The sequence below is a fragment of the Myotis brandtii genome, unplaced genomic scaffold (assembly GCF_000412655.1).
Source record: "Myotis brandtii unplaced genomic scaffold, ASM41265v1 scaffold898, whole genome shotgun sequence".
NCBI lineage: Eukaryota > Metazoa > Chordata > Mammalia > Chiroptera > Vespertilionidae > Myotis > Myotis brandtii.
Genome location: NW_005371683.1, coordinates 992,904 through 1,011,910, shown reverse-complemented (window position 1 = coordinate 1,011,910; position 19,007 = coordinate 992,904). Strand labels below are relative to the sequence as shown.

General features: G+C 41.0%; 1 protein-coding gene across 9 annotated transcripts in view; it reads left to right on the top strand.

Annotated features, from left to right (window-relative positions):
- Positions 1-19,007, top strand: part of SRGAP2 (SLIT-ROBO Rho GTPase activating protein 2) — a 246,341-nt gene that overhangs the window by 124,538 nt on the left and 102,796 nt on the right. For all 9 annotated transcript variants that reach the window (XM_005885244.2, XM_005885240.2, XM_005885243.2 and 6 more), the window contains exon 3: positions 10,691-10,853. In XM_005885244.2, the coding sequence (XP_005885306.1) occupies positions 10,691-10,853 (163 nt within the window). The remainder of the gene's footprint in view (positions 1-10,690; positions 10,854-19,007) is intronic.

Sequence of the window (19,007 nt, the reverse complement as noted above, 5' to 3'; positions counted from 1 at the left end):
ATGAGTGAGATCATGTGATATTTATCTTTCTCCAACTGGCTTATTTCGCTTAGCATAATGCTCTCCAGTTCCATCCATGCTGTTGCAAATGGTAAACGTTCCTTCTTTTTTATAGTGGCATAGTATTTTCGCAAAAGAATACCTATAGATCTTTACTCTATGTGATGTACTGATATTTCTTTTAAATATATTTTTATTGATTTCAGAGAGGAAGGAAGAGGGAGAGAAAGAAGAAGAAACATCAATGCTGAGAGAGAATAATTGATCGGCTGCCTCCTGCATGCCCCACACTGGGGATCAAGCCCAGAACCTGGGCATGTGCCCTGACCAGGAATCGAACCATGACCTCCTGGTTCATAAGTCAACACTCAACCATTGAGCCACGCCTGCCAGGCTGTACTGATATTTTCTACTTTGTTCTGTATTATTCTACTCCACTTGGTTTCATCTTGAGAAATGCTAGATGGTGACTTGCTAAATTGATTTTTTTAAACCCCATTAGTAGATTGTATTACACAATTTGAAAAACATTGCTTTAAAAGCATTGGTTCTTAAAATTCTGGTATGCCTAAAATTACCTGGGATGCATATTTAAAATGCAGATTTCTGAGCATCACTCCACCTCTAGAGAAATAGAATTAAAAAATATTTTTTATTGATTTGAGAGAGCGAACATTGATTTTTTGTTGCACTTATTTATGCACTCATTTAATTCTTTTAAGTGCCTGAACTTGCAACCTTGGCATAACGGAATGATGCGCTAACTAACTGAGCTACCCCGCCAGGGCAAGATATAATTTTAAACAATTGCTTCAGGTGATTGTGATGCAAAGTGAATTGGGGTCCTGAAGACTCACATATAGAGAAACTACTCTCTTACAGACTTTGGAGCCTGGCTGTGCAAGGCTTCAGATCACTCACTGCTCGGAGATGGTTGATACTAGTAGGTATCATCTGAATCCACACAGAGAATCTTCCCGTTCCAGAATGACCCCAATTACCCATGCTCATCCCTTCACCTTGATATCTCTTGGTAGTCTTTTTAAAAAATATTTGTTACGGTCCTTGTGAAGGCAGAGAGGGAGTTAACTGAGGCACCTCTAGAGAAATAGAATTAAAAAATATTTTTTATTGATTTGAGAGAGTGAAACATTGATTTGTTGTTGCACTTATTTATGCACTCATTGGTTAATTCTTTTAAGTGCCTGAACTTGCAACCTTGGCATAACGGGATGATGCGCTAACCAACTGAGCTACCCCGCCAGGGCGAGATAGATTTTTAAACAATTGCTTCAGGTGATTGTGATGCAAAGTGAATTCATATAGAGAAACTACTCTCTTACAGACTTCGGAGCCTGGCTGTGCAAGGCTTCAGATCACTCACTGCTCGGAGATGGTTGATACTAGTAGGTATCATCTGAATCCACACAGAGAATCTTCCCATTCCAGAATGACCCCAATTACCCATGCTCATCCCTTCATCTTGATATCCCTTGATAGTCTTTTAAAAAAATATTTGTTATGGTCCTTGTGAAGGCAGAGAAGGAGTTAACTGAGGCCACAGAGCTGAAGGGTCATTTTACAAAGTGGCTGGGGTGTGGCCCAGCCCTCCAATAGGTGCCCAGAGCCAGTCCCAAATTAGAATGGGGTGGGATCAAGACTGCTTTTCTCATTTACTTGCCTTTCATGTGTAACCACAGGCTTTGTGTCAACATGCTTTCCGGTTAGACACCAGCAGTTTTGCTCCCTCTGAGTTCATGGACCCTTGGTGTTCCTGTTATGTGTTGTCTTAGAATAGCTCTGTGCTCTGAGCATTGTCCATTAACTCTTTCAGCACCAGGGCTTTAGAGATGCTAAGGGCTCTTTGTTGAAAATGAGCTACAACCACAATGAAGTAAGAAAATGATTGCTGGCCAGGAGACCTGGGTTCTTGTCTTGCTACCCTACTATCTGTGTGAATTTAGGCTCCCTAAGCCTCAATTTTCTCACTTAGAAAATGAAAAGTTTAGCCCACATGGTGTGATTCAGTGGTTGAGTGTCAACCTATGACCCAAGAGGTCATAGTTCTGGTCAGGGCTCGATCCCCAGTGGAGGGTGTGCAGGAGGCAGCTGATCAATGATTCTCTCTCACCATTGATATTTCTAGATCTCTCCCCTTCTCCTTTCCTCTCTAAAATCAATTTAAAAATCTATATATATAAAAGCCAAGCTACCGGAATGACCGGTGGCTGTGACACGCACTGCGGCAGCCAACTGGCCCAATCGGGGCCATTAGGGGTGGGGCCAGCCAGCCAACCTCCTGCATCCCCTCCCGGCCACTGGCCCGGCCCGATCGGCCCCCATCAGGATGGGCGGCCAGACCCCACCCGTACACAAATTCGTGCACCAGGCCTCTAGTAAAAAAATAATAAAATGACAAATTTGGTCTAGACTCTAAATCATCTTAAAATTAAAGTCCCTGTTAACCCTGCTGGCTCTGAAATTCTGTGATTCTATTTTTTGTTCCTTCCTGCTTTTCATTTTGCACTTTTTGCGCCTTCCCGGCTTCCGGAGATATGTCATATTCGGCTGGGTCAAGGGTAGGGGGCAAAGTGGCCAGGCGCGCCGGCTTGTACTTTGGGTTCGACATCTTGGGACCCTGGCGCGCAACCAAAAGTCTTCTCTTTACAGCCTGTTCTAGGTTGGGCACAGGAGATTCACTGAGTTTGATAATTTCCAGACAACCATATAAGTTAAAAGCAATATTTAGTGCACTGATGAAGTATGAAATGTATAAAGCAAGTTGATTACAAACTTGAGTAATAAGTCCTGGGAATTTGGGGACATGTTTGTCTTTTTAGCCATTACTCTCTAACAACTTTTTCTTTTTTTTTTTTGATGGGTGTAAATACATTGTGTGGACTGTCAAGTAATAATAATGGTTATAACAATAGTAAATGATGGCGATATTGATTTGTAAGTGTAGGACTCTTTAGTGTTTATGAAGTGTTTTTTTGTGGTCATCACTTTGGTTGATTTGGTCTTCATAGTATCCATATGAGTTAGGCAGGGAAGGTATGCGGTCTTCAGTTATCATTTTAAGCACATGAAGAAGTACTGAGGCCCAGAGTGCATCTGTGATTTATCAAGGTTACTTGGCTAGTAAGTGGCAAAACTAAGACTAGTATGCATGGTTCAGGATGCTTTTCACAGAGAACCACCTTGCTGGGGTGGGTGGGTGCCATACAGATTCCTGACCTGTAGAACTCAGTAACCTACTAACCTGGAAATTGACCAGGGCATCTCTTACTCTAACTCTTTAACATTTTTCCAGAAAAGCATCAAAGTGGTTAATAATATGCTCTAATTTAGAACACATAAACCAATGGGTGTACAAATCCAGTCACTCAACAGCCACCCAGATACGTCCTGCAACAGTTGATTGGACAAGATTGATGGAGGCTGAAGATATTAACTATTCATTAAATGAATTGTCTTACTGTGCTCAACACTTACAGGATTTCTGTAGTTATGGCATCTGTCATTAGTCAATGCTGATTAAGTTCCCACCCATTCTTGGTGATAGATGTTCATTGAATATTCCAACATGTACCCTGTCCTCAAGAGACTCCCTTCTAGTAAGGCAGAATAAATATCAAAGTGACACATGAGAAATGATAATGCAGCAGATCTGGTGACTATTTAGACTTCATCCCTTTTAGCTCTATCGTTTCACAGAATCAAGTTATATTACTTTATTCCTCTTTTCTCATTGTTATCATGAACCATGTAAGGGAACTCATTATACCATTAACAGGTATATTCAGGAGGGGGTGGTCTGAATCTTAGGGATATCCTCTCTTCCAAGGTGGCTTGTTCGTACTTGGCATACATATACGTACAGTACCATTTGCCAGGCAGGAGGAGTTGCTGGCTATAGATCAAACTACTCAGCTTGTGCCTGGTGCCAGGGAGCTGCATGCTCCCAAGGTAGTGGTTACTGCTTTGAAAATAAGTGTGTGAATTTTTGAGTGACGTCATTTCAGATTGGCACAGACAGGCATTTATTGCTCTAGCAAGAACTATCAGGGCTGAGCCAGACTGGCTATCAGTCATCTCCTAAGATTTCATTCATTTAAAAAATCTACTAACACACCTGTGTGTATTTTTTTCTCTGTATATTTGTCATGTGCTGTAATTATTTATGGGGTATCAGTCATACCTTTGTTATATCTTTTGCTCATGCTATGATGTTTTATTTTAATGAAGTGACTTAGTCAGCTGAAACCTTTTGATAATGATCACAGCCTACTTTGAGGGGTGTTTTGGGGGAAAATTTAATAAATAAATTTCTAGGCCCTTAGTTCTATAGATCATATAGGGGTAGAGTGCATAGTGCTTGTTCTCTAGCATTTAGATTGTACCCAGAGTACACAAGGAGAGTTAACTAGCCATTTTGTTTATATCTCCCTGTAGCTCTGAGAATGCTAGTGGCAAGACATGGCTGTAAACGAAGGGAAGGTTCCAGGTTGGCAGAAGTCATAGAGAGGGCTGGGTTTCACAATGGGCCATTCAAGCTAGTGTACACACAAGCATCAAGACCAGGATAAGATATAGGTTGTAGCCGACAGATAGTCTAGAGGCAGAAAAGTCATGTCTCGGATCCAGGAGATCTGCAAACATGAGAGAAGCAGGTCAGAAACAAGAATGTCGTTCCCTTTATCCCTTTTGCCCAGAACAATGCCAGGTACATAGGTCTCAAGTGATTTGAAGAACCTCCAACCTTCTCTCCCTGCCAAGAACGTGGGGTGGGGTGGGGGTGGTTGAAGGGAAGACAAAGTCTCTTACCTGACATAAATTGATGGAGACATTTCTGGTTAGAGTCTACAGTGGCTCAGATTTGGGAACCACTCTCATTCCCTACCTAACCCAGAGGAATCTTGGTCCTGCCATCATTCAGGAAATGTCAGACACGGTGCTGACATTATTAAAATGTCAAACACGGAGCTGCTCCAGTTCTTAACTTCAAAGCAGATTCCTAAGCTCCCAGCTCTAGGACATGCCATTATCCTAAGGGTGTGTCTGGATTCCCTGGAACTAACCCAGAGCCACAAGAATTCCATTTCCATACAGCTCTTCCCCCAAACCTGATTATAGGGGACAACTTAGACTATTTTGAGTAAGGTGGGTACACCACTGCTTGAATCCTTTCTAATCATCTGTCCAGGCTACTGAAGACAATTTGTGGTATTAACTTGTCCCTGAAAACTTGAAAGCTCATTTCTCCATACATAGAATATACATTTTTGCCTTTAGCCCTTTTATCGTTCCGTCTTAGAATTCTGATCTCATTGCTGGCAAAGCAGAAGCCTGAGCTGTGATAAGCCCAGAGACGTATGCTTGCCTGCTCCCTGCTCCCTGCCCGCCTGCCTGCCTGTCTTTGAAAGATGCCTTTAGGCTGCTTATGTACTAATGGGTCACACAACCAAGCAGCTACCATTACAGGAAGAATCTTTTCAAGTCACTTTCCACCTTGGAGACACCCCCCACCCCCTCTTTTTTTAACACCTTCCCCAGCAAATCCAATCCATCCTCTGGCTTATCTGGGTCAGCAAAGGGTCTGATTTTATGCATGGCACTGTCGAACCATTAATCCGCTGCGGCTTTGCCTCTCCATCCGGCCCGTCTGCTTCTGTCAGCATCAGCAAAATGCATAATAGAGAAAATAAGCCAGGAAGGCTAATAACACTCATCTGAATAAAATAATCTCTTAGGCTGCGTCACTTCACTTCATTTTAATCAAGGTGCCAGGGAGGAATTTAGGTTTACAAATCCAGCCTGGGCCTTGTCACAAGTTCCCTGTCCAACCATCACTAAATGATCGCTTCTATTATGTATGTACCTTCTTCTTATCCTCCTTATGGTTGGATGCTCAATAACATACGCTGAATGGTGTCTTTAGCTCATTTTTATTTTATCTATCATCACATATATATGTCTATTTTTAATCTTGTTTTTTAAATATATTTTTATTGATTTCAGAGAAGAAGGGAGAGGGAGAGATAGAAACATCAATGATGAGAGAGGATCATTGATTGGCTGCTTCCTGCACACCCCCAACTGGGGATCGAGCCTGCAACCCAGGCATGTGCCCTTGACTGGAATCGAACCTGGGACCCTTCAGTCCGCAGTCCAACGCTCTATCCACTGAGCCAAACCAGCTAGGGCTATGTCTATTTTTTAGAATGAGAAACAATATTCTTAGATGTATTAGTACTAATATTTGCCATCTCTGTATAGAGACCAGCAGTTTTGAAAGGAATTCTGAGAAAGGGAGCTCAGCAGAAGTTGCTGAAGCACCGGGTGCTGGCTCCCTGGGCTCCCTCTGGCTCCTTCCTGTGGGCCTCAGCTCACAGTCCCTGTGCGGGATGCAGGGCTGAGCAGTTCCACCTCAGGGGAAGGACAGTGGAAGATTAGATTCTGCTCTCCCATTCGCATCTCCCTCACGTCTTCCCGGAGACCACAGCTGCTTGGTTAATTGCCTGTTGCTGCTGTCTTATCCCGAACATTATTTGCCGAGGGCTGTTCGTTTTCAGCAGCACTCTTGGCCTTGGCCCAGGGCCGGGTGAGGAGCATGTTGGAAGATGATGAAAGCTGAGTCCTAGTTTGTTTGGAAATAAAAATAATAATTTTTTTTCACATTTGTATAGTGTTTTACTGTTGTTGTAATTCTTTTGCATCCACCATCTCATTTGAGCCACACAACAGACCTGTGAGGTGGGCAAGTCAGACAGACACTGTTGGCCCAAAGGGAAACAAACCTTCTTTACTAGAGGGAATACAGAAGCTCAAGCCACTCAGTGATGCCAAGCTCGTGTCACACAGCCCATCTGCAGAGCTATGAACATAGCAATTATTAATTAAATGGCACCTTAGGCCAGCAGAGCTTCTAGGGTTTTGCAGTCCTGCTTTGAAGATCTTTAGGGAGCTAGATGGACACAGATAGGGATGTGTCCATTTCACAGATGAGATAGCTGAAACCGAACAGAGGGAAGCGCAAAAAAAGGAAGCGTAATACAAGCCAACTTGGACTTTTATGGAGGTCTTCCCCTAGATATTCGAGAGAAATCCCTTTGAGCATTGGTTGCCAAGTGTGTTGAACATCCATAAATAATCTAAGTTGAAGAGAAAAACTGGGTTAATGTATTTGAAGCTAACGATTGAGCTGTGCAGGTTTATTTCTTTCAGTGCATGCTTAGTCGGCTTGTGACTTTCTGGTCTCCTTTGTTTGGACTCCAGAGTCATCTCCTCTCAAGTACAGTATGATGCTTTTTTGATCTTCCTCCTAAAAATTTTTTTTAAGCAAGAAAAACACTTCTGGATATTTTGTCTGCTTTTTAGGGATTAGTGTTTGAGGAGGTTTGCAGCTGTTCAGCACATTCCTAAGGGATGTAGACCTTTTTCTTTAAATGCCCAAGTATTACACAACCTAAGACTCTGGGGGCGGGGAAAGTAAAGAAACTGTACAAACAAACGATAGATGGAAAAGATATAAAGGCAAATTTCAATCTCCTAACCAAACGAGGTTCCCCTGGCTCCAGCAGCCCCAAATAAAATAAGGCTGCAAAGCTGCTAAAGCAGGAAACCACTCTAGCAGAACCTTAATAGGCTCCCCATGAAATCACGTCTCAGTGCCTCGCTTATTTTCCAGCCTGAAGTGTGTTTCATCTTTGTTCGTGTTGGCTGGGAAAATTGTCTCTACAGTGTATTTGTGTTTCTTCTACAGCATGCCTTTCCCCTCTCCTGCCCCACCACCTTCCCAAAATAAATAAATGAATTAATTAAAACACCTCAGTTGAAGAGGAATCTAGTCTGAAAAAGCATACAAACTCAAAGAACCAAACACATTATATGAGAAAGTACAGTATTAGTAAAAGAGATGGGAACCCCTAAAAGAAAACAGTGTCTAATACTGTTTTTTAAAGCCACAGGTTCCTTTTTAAAAATAAAAATCTTGCATAAACCCCCATATATGCAACAGATTTACTAGTGTAAATCTACTTTTAAAGTGGAAATTTATAAAAAGCCCTTATTACAGAGTCTACCAGTGAGCACATGAGACTGTGTTTATGAACCCAAAATATTGATTGACATTGGGATTATGAATCAGAGTTGCAGTTTTATGTCAGTTTTAGCATCCAAGTTATTTCTGGTTCTGATTTGGGTTGCCCAATATCAAGAAACTACTAATTCACACAAATGAGTTGTTTGAAATAGTTTTAAATTGATTTAGGTGCTTGAAAAATGATAATTTTGTTTTAATTAATATTGCCTACCAGCTATTCTCACTCACCTTCATAAATATTAACTGGATAATCCCAAAAGTATATAAGAAACATTGCAATTGATAATGAGATAGGATGATAATGAGCATGACTATTCTCACTACCCAACCATGGTCTATAGCAGTGATGGCAAACCTTTTGAGCTTGGCGTGTCAGCATTTTGAAAAACCCTAACTTAACTCTGGTGCCGTGTATAGGATGATAATGAGCATGACTATTCTCACTACCCAAATATGGTCTATAGAATGAGCTCCTGAGCCTTCTGTGGGATGTAGTTAAACTTGACCACTATGTATGAAGTTATATGTTCACCCAAACAGTTTTACTGAAGGAGGCACACAGAAAATGAGTTCGCGTGTCACCTCTGACACGCGTGTCATAGGTTTGCCATCACTGGTCTATAGCATGGGCTCCTGAGCCTTCTGTGGGATGTAATTAAACTTGACCACTATGTATGAAGTTATATGCTCACCCAAACAGTTTTACTGAAGGAGGCACACAAGCTGGAATTAAAAGCTATTAGTACAGAGCAACATCCATTCCAACCAATAGCACATTGCTCAGAAGTTCAGATACACGCATTGATTCTTTATTCCCAAGTTTGTATATAGTGAGGTTCACCTGGCAGCCCATGAGACACTGTGATAATGCCTACTGCAGGGAACTGAAGCCAGAGTAGGTTTGGCATGATTATTTGTCAATAGTTTCCTCATAACAGAAATGGGAAAGCCCTTCTAAGTTGGATTCCATACTCTACAAATCACAGGTGCCTGGCGCCCTCCAGCCCTGAATGGAGACAGTGCTGACTAAGTCAAACCACACTCAAGCCACTTTCTTTGCTCTGAGAGTTGGACTGGAGGGACGGGTAAGGGAATAAACAGGAAAATGATTCTTTGAGGTGATTAAGCAGATTCTCTTTGCAATTATAAGGCTTTGGTTTTAATTTCAGAATTGCCACTTTTTAGCTACGTGACCTTGACCAAGATATTTAACCTTTCTTTTTAAAAAAAAATATATTTTATTGATTTTTTACAGAGAGGAAGGGAGAGGGATAGAGAGTTAGAAACATCGATCAGCTGCCTCCTGCACACTCCCCACTGGGGATGTATCCGCAAACAAGGTACATGCCTTTGACCGGAATCGAACCCGGGACCCTTGAGTCCGCAGGCTGACGCTCTATCCATAGAGCCAAACCGGTTAGGGTGATATTTAACCTTTCTTAGTCCAACTTTACTCTTCTGCTGAATGCAGTTAGTAACACCCATTTCACCAGGCTGTTGTAGGGTTCAAGTTATATAACATCATCCATGGGGCCCAGCTATGTGCTAAAAACATAGTAAGCCCTTGATAAATAGGACCGCAAGCAACCCCTACTTTCTGTTTTTCTCCTTAAAGAGATCCAAGTTGCAGATGCAGAACTTTCTGTTGCTTAAATTAGTGCTGTAAACTGAGTAGAAAATAATTCTTTCAGATCACAATGCTTTCATTAGAAATGAGCATCTAGGTTTGGCATTTTACTGTTCCACTCAGGCTGTAGAAGTTGTAGGAATACATGTGTTCTGGGAATGATTGTACTCTAGGGTGTATGGGACATGAGATAATGGCTCAATCAGTGAAACCAAAGCTTCCTTAGATGTGTTCTATGGAACTGAAGAGTTTTTAGTGACTTTTTCATGGCAACTGCCTCTAATCTTGTATTCATGGAATTCTGCAATAGGTGTGTGGGCGTTTAGTCTGTATTGCTCTAATAATTTTTGTCTCTAGACAAAATCTCTAACTTTTTGTCTCTAACCCTAGATGCATACCAGATGACTTAGTGGCCAAGGGAATGGCCTTGGCGTGTGACAACCTAGAGCTTTTTCTAGTCAAACAACACAGAATTGTGGTTCTAGTCCCTGACTTCATCTTACTAGCTGCATGATTCCTTCTTACTAGCTGTGGATAAGTTTTCTACTCAGTAAAATGGAGATAATGGTAGTGTTTGTCCATTTTGCAAATTCATATATTTATGTTTTGGGTTTGTTTCTTTGTTTACAATGAAATGATGGAGCTTAGATGAAATAATGCACATAAAACAGTCTCCCAAGTTCCTAGAACATAGTAGATATTCAACAGATAATCTTGCTTCTCCTCCTCCTTCTCTTCTTTCCTCTTCCTTCCCTCTCCTTATCATTATCCTCATTTTCTCCCTTTTCTCCATTGAGTTGTTAGGAAAAGAGAACACGAGAGGTGCAGAGTGCAGGAAAAATAACGGTATTTCTGGCGTGGCTTTGATCACTGTGATTTTGTGATGTGGACTGTAGTCACAGATGTTGATCCTGGTTGCTTACTAACAATGATTTTTTTTTCTTGCTGTTTCTCTGCAGGAAAGATCAGAATGTTCTCTCTCCAGTCAACTGCTGGAATCTCCTCTTAAACCAGGTGAAGCGGGAGAGCAGGGACCACACCACCCTGAGTGACATCTACTTGAATAACATCATTCCTCGATTTGTTCAAGTCAGCGAGGACTCAGGAAGACTCTTTAAAAAGGTATGTAGCTGTTTATAGTCATAAGCTAGTTGGGTGGAGCAATGACACAGTTTTGTAAATAAGAGAAAGAAGATCTTATTGTCCCACGTATAAGACTTGAAATTGGTCATTCCATATCATATACTCATGGAGGCAGAATATTAAATTGACATTCTTTTCTTTCTTTCTGAGCTGAATTAATAGTAGGGCCAGGAAAGTAACCATTTGCCAGGTATAACCCCAGGATTGGCAGCATAATTCATAATTTGCATGTGTTAATTATGGTTAGTCGATTTCCATACGTGATTTGTGAAGCTGTTAAGATTCAGGGACCTTCCGTGTCACTTCATGTTTTTTTTCTTCTAGTCCATTTAGCAAATTCACATATTTATGTTTTTGGTTTAGTTCTCTTTCCAAGTTCTTATCTTGTCTAAGGGGAACTTAAGAATTTGGTCTCTCCTTTCATGACATATCTTTTCTTTAAGTTCTGAATGCTTTTTGAGGCTCATTTGTTTGTCATAATAACTTGGGTATAAGTTAAGAAAATTGACCAAGGAAAGACTCAAAAATAATTGTGATAATCTTAAGAAATTTATGGCAAATTCACCTTACCTATCAGTAGCGGAACTATCTCTTGGAAAGCCAGAAACTTCTTTACTTAGCTCTCTCAACCTGAACTCTCAATGGAGTCATTTATTCATGAATTTTGGTAACAAATGGTGGCAAAGGCCCCAACCATTGTACATGATATACCATGTCTAACACTGAGGTCTGAGATCCACAGAAGATATTTCAGAAAGCAAATAATCTTACCACAAGTTATAGGTGTAAAGAATCTATATAGGGCTATTTTATTTGTTTTCTATATATGGAATTCATTGGTTTCCAGTTGACAAAATTCAGTGTTAAAATTTGAGGCTGGGAGAGAAAGGATTTTAGTCAATAGGACTGTGGTCAGCTATAGCTCTTGGTTTTCCAATTTTTGTTGTTGTTGTTAATCCTCCACTAGGGATATATTTTTTCCATTGATTTTTAGAGAGAGGTAGAGATAGAGAAAGAGAAACATCGATGTGAGAGAGATACAAGTGGTTGCCTCCCATCACACACACTCCGACCAGGGCCAGGGATCGAACCTGCAACCCAGGTATGAGCCCTTGACCGGGAATTGAACCCGAGACCCTTCAGCGCATGGCCCGAAGCTCTGATCACTGAGCAACACTGGCCAGGGCAGTTTTCCAATTCTTAACATTAGGAAGTTTTCCAGATATCAATAGGATTGGTATTAGAACTAATTTCTTCTGTTTAAACAACATGAAAAAATAAATTATTTAGAATCTTCCAACTACATAGTTGCATCTGTGAAGGGGTCTTTCCCTGTGTCTTAGAGATAGTATATTAAGGGTATAACATTTGACAGTGAAAAGAAGGGAGAGAAAGATAACTTCCTCCAGATCTCACTGGTTATATTTAGTGGCCTGGCTGTGCTGTGGTTGGGGCCATGCTTCATTTAGGGGCAAGGATACTTTTCACCATCTACTCATAGCTTTTAGCATCTGCTGTAGCTTGCTTGTCATTATTTGAATTATTCTGCAACAAATTAGTGATGTGTGTATATGACTAAAATGAATGACTGTCTATAATAATAAATGTGTAATATGCTAATTAGACTGGACAGCCGACCGACCTTCCTGATGTCATTCTGGATGTCCTTCCGGATGAAGCCACAGCTTCAGGGGCTGAAGCAGAGGCGGTTAGGGGCGATCAGGAAGGCAGGCGAGCAGTTAGGGACGATCAGGCAGGCAGGCGAGTGGTTGGGGCAATCAGGCAGGCAGGTGAGGTGGTAGAAGCAATCAGGCAGGCAGGTGAATGGTTAGGGGCGATCAGGCAGGCAGGCAGGTGAGTGGTTAGGAGCCAGTGGTCCCGGATTGCGAGAGGGATGTCCGACTGCAGGGATTGGGCCTAAACCGGCAGTCGGACATCCCCCGAGGAGTTCTGGATTTCGAGAGGGTGCAGGCCCGGCTGAGGGGACCCTCCCACACCCCTTCCCCCATGCACAAATTTTGTGCACCGGGCCTCTAGTAGTTGATAATACTGTATTGAATACTGGAAATAAGTTAAAAGAGCAGATTTCAGGTGCTCTTTTCATACACACAAAGGTAACTAACTATGTGAGGAGATATGTTAATTAGCCGGGTTATAGAAATTATTTTATCCTATATAATAAAACCCTAATATGCAAATCGCCCGAACAGTGGAACAACTGGCAACGGAACAACCTGTTGCTATGATGCACACTGATCACCAGGGGGTAGACGCTCCCACCGGTAGGTTAGCTTGCTGCTGGGGTCCGACCGTCCGGCCGTTTGGGACTGGGCAAGACACGCCGGACACTCCCTGGAGCCAATCTCCCGCAGTCCCTCCCAGGCCTCTAAAATATTTCTTCTAATTAATTTCCTTTCAATGTGCACGAATCTGTGCACCAGGCCTCTAGTATGTATATAAAATCATTGTTATACACCTTTAATAGATACAATTTTTATTATAAAAATTTAAAACTTATTTAGGTGGAACCTTGATAGTAATCAGATACTACTTCAGCTCTTCTTTATGCCCTGGACAGCCACTTTAGCCACCTTGAGAAGGAAAGGGGGTGACTGATAGTTTTCTCTTCTGTTTGCTGTGTTCATCTGAGAAAAAATTTTTGTGAGAGATGGTCAGTTATCTAGATGTCACCCAATCTCTCAGCTCCCTTTTCTCCCAGCTTTAGAAGTTTAGGGGAGAACCAAGCTGAGAGTCTTGTAGCCCCTCCAGATCTCAGAGATGTTTATGTTGAAGGCAGCCAGTTACCCAAACCATGAATGTCCCTGGTTCCTCAGGTGCCCTTCACATTTTACTAAAGTCCTAGCTGCATGGCATGTATACAAGACACTTGCCCTTTAGTAGGAAAATCCACTTGTGAATAATATTCCTAGCAATGGTCTCTGAGTTCATCTACTTAAGCTGGGCATTTCTATGCTGGGGGGATTAGAAAGAATTTCTAATTACTCACACTTTATTGCATTATCTATATATTACATTTTATTGAAGAGAATTACACATTTAGGCTTATAGCTAAATGCGTTTTTATAAACAACATATTTGGTAACTAGCTCCCAGATCAAGAAACAGAATATTTCAGTGCCCTAGAAGCACCGCACCCCTCCCCCGTGCTTCTTTCTAGTCATTAAGGAGTTAGGAGGAGACAAGTCCCAAAACCCAAGGATAACAATTGTCGTGACATTGAATAGCGGAGATTCGTTTTCATACTTTATATAAATAGACCCATACAGAGTGTATCTTTTCTGTCTGGTTTCTCTCATTCAACCTTTGTTTATGAGGTTTAGTCATATAGTTGTTTATAGTTACAGATCATAGAGATCTTGATAAATTTTTATCAATTAAGTCATAGATTCATTTGCCCTGGCCAGTGTGGCTCAGTTGATTGGGCATTGCCCCGTGCACCCAAAGGTTGCCAAATCTATTCAGGTCAGGGCATATGCCCATGTTGTCGGCTCAATCCCCTATAGGGGTGTGTAGGAGGCAGTTGGTGATGTTCCGCTCTCACATTGATGTTTCTCTCTCTCCCTCCATTTCTCTCTATAAATCAATAAAAATATGAATATATTTTTAACATAGATTAATTCTGGTTTGGCTGGGTGTGAGCCTCTCTGCTTTCTAGTAATGGACACAGAAGCATTCTCTCTCCATACCTTGGTTTTTTCATCTCTTTTGGTTAGAGTATGGTGCACAGGAAGAATTAGAATCCCACTGCTTAAGATACAGTAATCAGATAAGAGAACTAAAGAATGTACCTGGCTACCCTGTCAGCTACGTGAAGCTTCAGGGCGTGGCTGTGCTCTCCGAACAGAGGCCTTTTCCAAGTAACCTTTTCCCTCAGGCTCAGCTTTGCTAGTAACTCCAACTCCTTGGCTGATTACTTCTCCTTTCTGAGCCTCAGTTCCCTGAAGTGTTTTTGTTTTTGTTTTTTTGAGAGTTAGGCTGTTTGATCTCCATGCTGCTTTTGAAGTCTAATATACTGTAATTCTATGATGATGAGGATATTCTACAGTTGTTGGTGATCTTTATTAAATTCTGATAGGTTAGTTGCAGTCCCTGAGATAAGGACAAACAAGAGTAGATGTGGGTATGGAGGGGGCTAGCTTAAGCAATGGAAGACTACATTTCTCAGGGAATGCAGCACTCAGATTCTGTTATCTATAAAGGCCAGCAGCCAAGAGATGCAGAAGTGGAATACACATGTGTAAAATAGATACACCTTTTCTTTTACCTGTAAATTTGGTTCCAGCAGCAAAAGAGACGCCAACTTCAGAAAGAATACCTTTATTTCTGAGTCAGCTATGGATACCTATGAAAATTCACAAATGTGAATCTGTTCATCAGTGGCAAGAAACATGGGTTGTCTCCTTTTCTCTTCTTCCTCCTCCTCCTCCTCTTCCTCTTCCTCCTCCTTCCTCTTTTTAATCTATAAAACTTGATTCACTGGCACAGGTGAATTTCAAAAACCAACATTTTTTGAAATCTTATGTGCCAGGTACAATGTTAAACACCTTAAATACATTACCTTTTTTAATCCTTATAATAATTCTATAAGGTAAATAGTACTATTATCCCTATTTTATGAAGGAGGAAACTGAGGCTTAGAGAGATTAAAAAGAAAAAAAAAGGCGAAGCTAGTATTTAAATCCAGATATTTGTCTCTAGAACTCAAGGTTTCTATGTATGAGTTCCATTAGGATCTAGGTAGGGTGTGCAGAGTAGAGAGTGTTTCAGATTTTCTTACTCTTTTCTGTTGAATCCAGGTATTTCACTTGGTTACAGAATTAATCTAACCTTTTCTCTTAAACACAAACCTTCAAAGGGTATGGAGGTGTTAAACATCAACATGGGGTTGTTTCTTCTACCTGGTGTCTGGGCAAGCAGCTGGAAGTTGAGAGGGAAATAGGGCAGCAGTATTTTTCTCCCTCGGGGCACAATGTCTAGTAAGAGAGAAACAAAGACTCATTAAATGTGAGAACTGGCCAAATATCTGGCCCACAGCTAACTCAGCTAATTTGGGGATGTCAGGGTGGCTGTACAATTGACCCCTCTATGCTACTGAACGTCCTTAAGGGATGCTCCCTGCTGGGCCTCTGGTTTGTGGTTATGTTTGCTGGGACATATTTTACACTTGCATGAAACCATGGTGGATTCCTTTAGCTAAATATAACATCTGGAGAAAGTAGCCTCCTGTCCACAGCTTAGAAACAGACCCACTTTGTTGAGGACTCCAGGGGAAATTGAGCCCATTTGGTGCTCCTGACATCTCCTCTCGTGTAATGAAAGCTCCGTCTGTCTAACCCCTGTTGGAACCCAGGTTTGGGCAAATATTATTGCTGCCACCTTCATCTTTTAATGCAGTGGCTTAAAAAACGGTTGCCAAACACTCACTGTCAAACACTCCGGTTCCATGTTGTCTGTGAGAGGCACATTCTAAAGAATCCCACCAAAACTACAAATAATTTTCCCCACTTTCTCAGCATAAACTCAAATAAACTTGGGTGTGCTTTTTCTCGGAGAGGAGAGAACAGTCCTATTCTCTCTTCCTCCTTTCACTTAGCTGGAATACACTTAAAAGTACCTGGACTTTGCTTTTCAAGTCACTGTTTTTAGCCCTGGACAGTTTGCTCACATGTAGGTTTGGAAGCTGGTCAATTGTCCTAAGACTCTCAGTTGCATCCTTTTTTACAGTATTCCAGCTAACTGTACTCCTGTCTGACCTTTATTATCCTGAGGTTCTGTGGCGGAAAGCCAAGTTAAGTTTAGAAAGCTAGGTCAGATTCCTGATAGACCAGTAGCTCTCGACTTTGCCTGTTTGTGAGAGTCATTAAAAAAAAAATCTTTGTAACCTTGAATAGATAAGAGTTTTTAGGATAGAAAAAGCATGAACTATAAAAGGAAAAAAAAAGATAAATTGGACTTCACCAATTCTTGGACTTTTGCTTTTGGAAAGACATTGTTAAGAAAATGAAAGACAAGCCACAGATTGGAAGAATATATTTATAATACATATTACTAAATAATAATAAAAAAGCTACTCAGATTTAAAAAAATAAGCTAAAGATTTTGATAGACACTTCACTAAAGAAGATATATAAATGGCCAATAAGCACATAACATACTTAGTTTCATTGATCAGCAGGGAAATGCTAATTAAAACTATAAGGAGATATGCTGTGTAGCATATATCTAGATATATAGCTTATCACTAGAATGGTTAAAATTAAAAAGATTACCCTGTTGGCGTGGCTCAGTGGTTTTTCATCAACCCATGAACCAAGAGGTCACTGGTTCGATTCCTAGTCAGGGTACATGCCGGGTTGCAGGCTTGATCCCCAGTGCATGAGGCAGCTGATGGTGTTTCTCTCTCATCAGTGCTTCTGTCTCTCTGTCCCTCTTCCTTCCTCTCTCTCTAAATAGTCAGTAAAACATTTTTATATATGTGTGTGTGTGTGTGTGTGTGCGCATATATATATATATATGTATATATGTACATGTATATGTATATATACACATACACATATATAAACATATATGTGTATATATACATATATATGTGTGTGTGTGTGTGTATATATATATACACACACACTGACAATAACAACTGTTAGTGAGGATGGATGGAAATCTCACGTTGCTGGTAAGAATGTAAAGTGGTACAACCACTTTAGAAAATAGCTTGACAGTTTTTTATGAAGTTAAATATGTACTTACCAAATGACCCAGAAATTCTATGTCTAGGTATTTACCCAAGATAAACAAAAGCATATATCTAACAAAGACTCGTCCCTGAATATTCCTAATATTGTGTGCTGAATAATGGTCTCCCTGCCCCCCTTCCCAAAGATGTCCATGTCTTAATATCTGGAACCTGTGGACATTATCTTATTCAAATAACACTTTGTACATACGATGAATTTGAGGATCTTATGACGGGGATGTCATGCTTGATTATCCAGATGAGCCCTAAATGCAATCACTAGTGTCCTTATAAGTAGGAGATGGAGGGAAATTACAGACAAAGAGGAGAAGGCCATGCGATAGAAGTAGAGAGAAGCAGAGTCACAGAGAGAAGCTGCCAGGCTCCTGACTTTGAAGATGGAGGAAGAGGCCATGAGCCAAGGAATGCAGCTGGAAAAGGCAAGGAAACACAGCCACCCTGAGAGCCTCCTAAGGGATCACACCTGCTGATACCTTGGTTTTGGCCTAGTAACACTCATTTTGGACTTCTGACCTCCAGAACTGTAAGAGAAAAAAAATGTATGTTGTTTGAAGCAACCAAGTTTGCAGTAATTTGTTATGGCTGACATAGGAAGCTAATATTTTATTCATAATAGCCTAAAATGGAAACAAATATGCATCAACAGATGAATGGGAAAACATAGGTGGTATATCCATATATTAATACTACTCAGCAATAAAAAGGAACAAAATGTTGATGATACAATAATGTAAATGAATCTACAAGTATTATACTTATAAAAAGAAGCCAGACACAATGAGTACATTCTATATGAGTCCATTTATATGAAATTTTAGAAAGGATAACTCTAATCTATAATGATAGGAAAAAAATCAGTGATTGCCTTGAGGCCATTGTGTGGATGAGGGATGGACTGCAAAGGGACACTGGGAACTTGTATGGCTATGGAAATATTATACAATCTCAATTATGATTGTGGTTACATGAGGATGTGCATTTGTCAAAGCTTAGCATACTGTATACTTAAAATGTATAAATTTTACTGTTTGTTTATTATGCCCCAGTAAAGCTTATTTAACAGATACAATTGAATCAGACTCTGGGCTAGAGGCTCGATGATTCTGGCACATGGCCAGGGGTGAGAACCACTGGTTGTAGACACTTTGGTTTCTGCCTTTGGGAAACCCAAGAGCACAGAGCACGTCTGAAGTCATAAGATCCTGTCTGAATGTGAACCATGTTTGCCTCTGCAACAGACAGTACTGGAGCATCTAGGCTGGTTGGTCTAGGCCAGTGGTCAGCAAACCGTGGCTCGAGAGCCACATGCGGCTCTTTGGCCCCTTGAGTGTGGCTCTTCCACAAAATACCACGTGCGG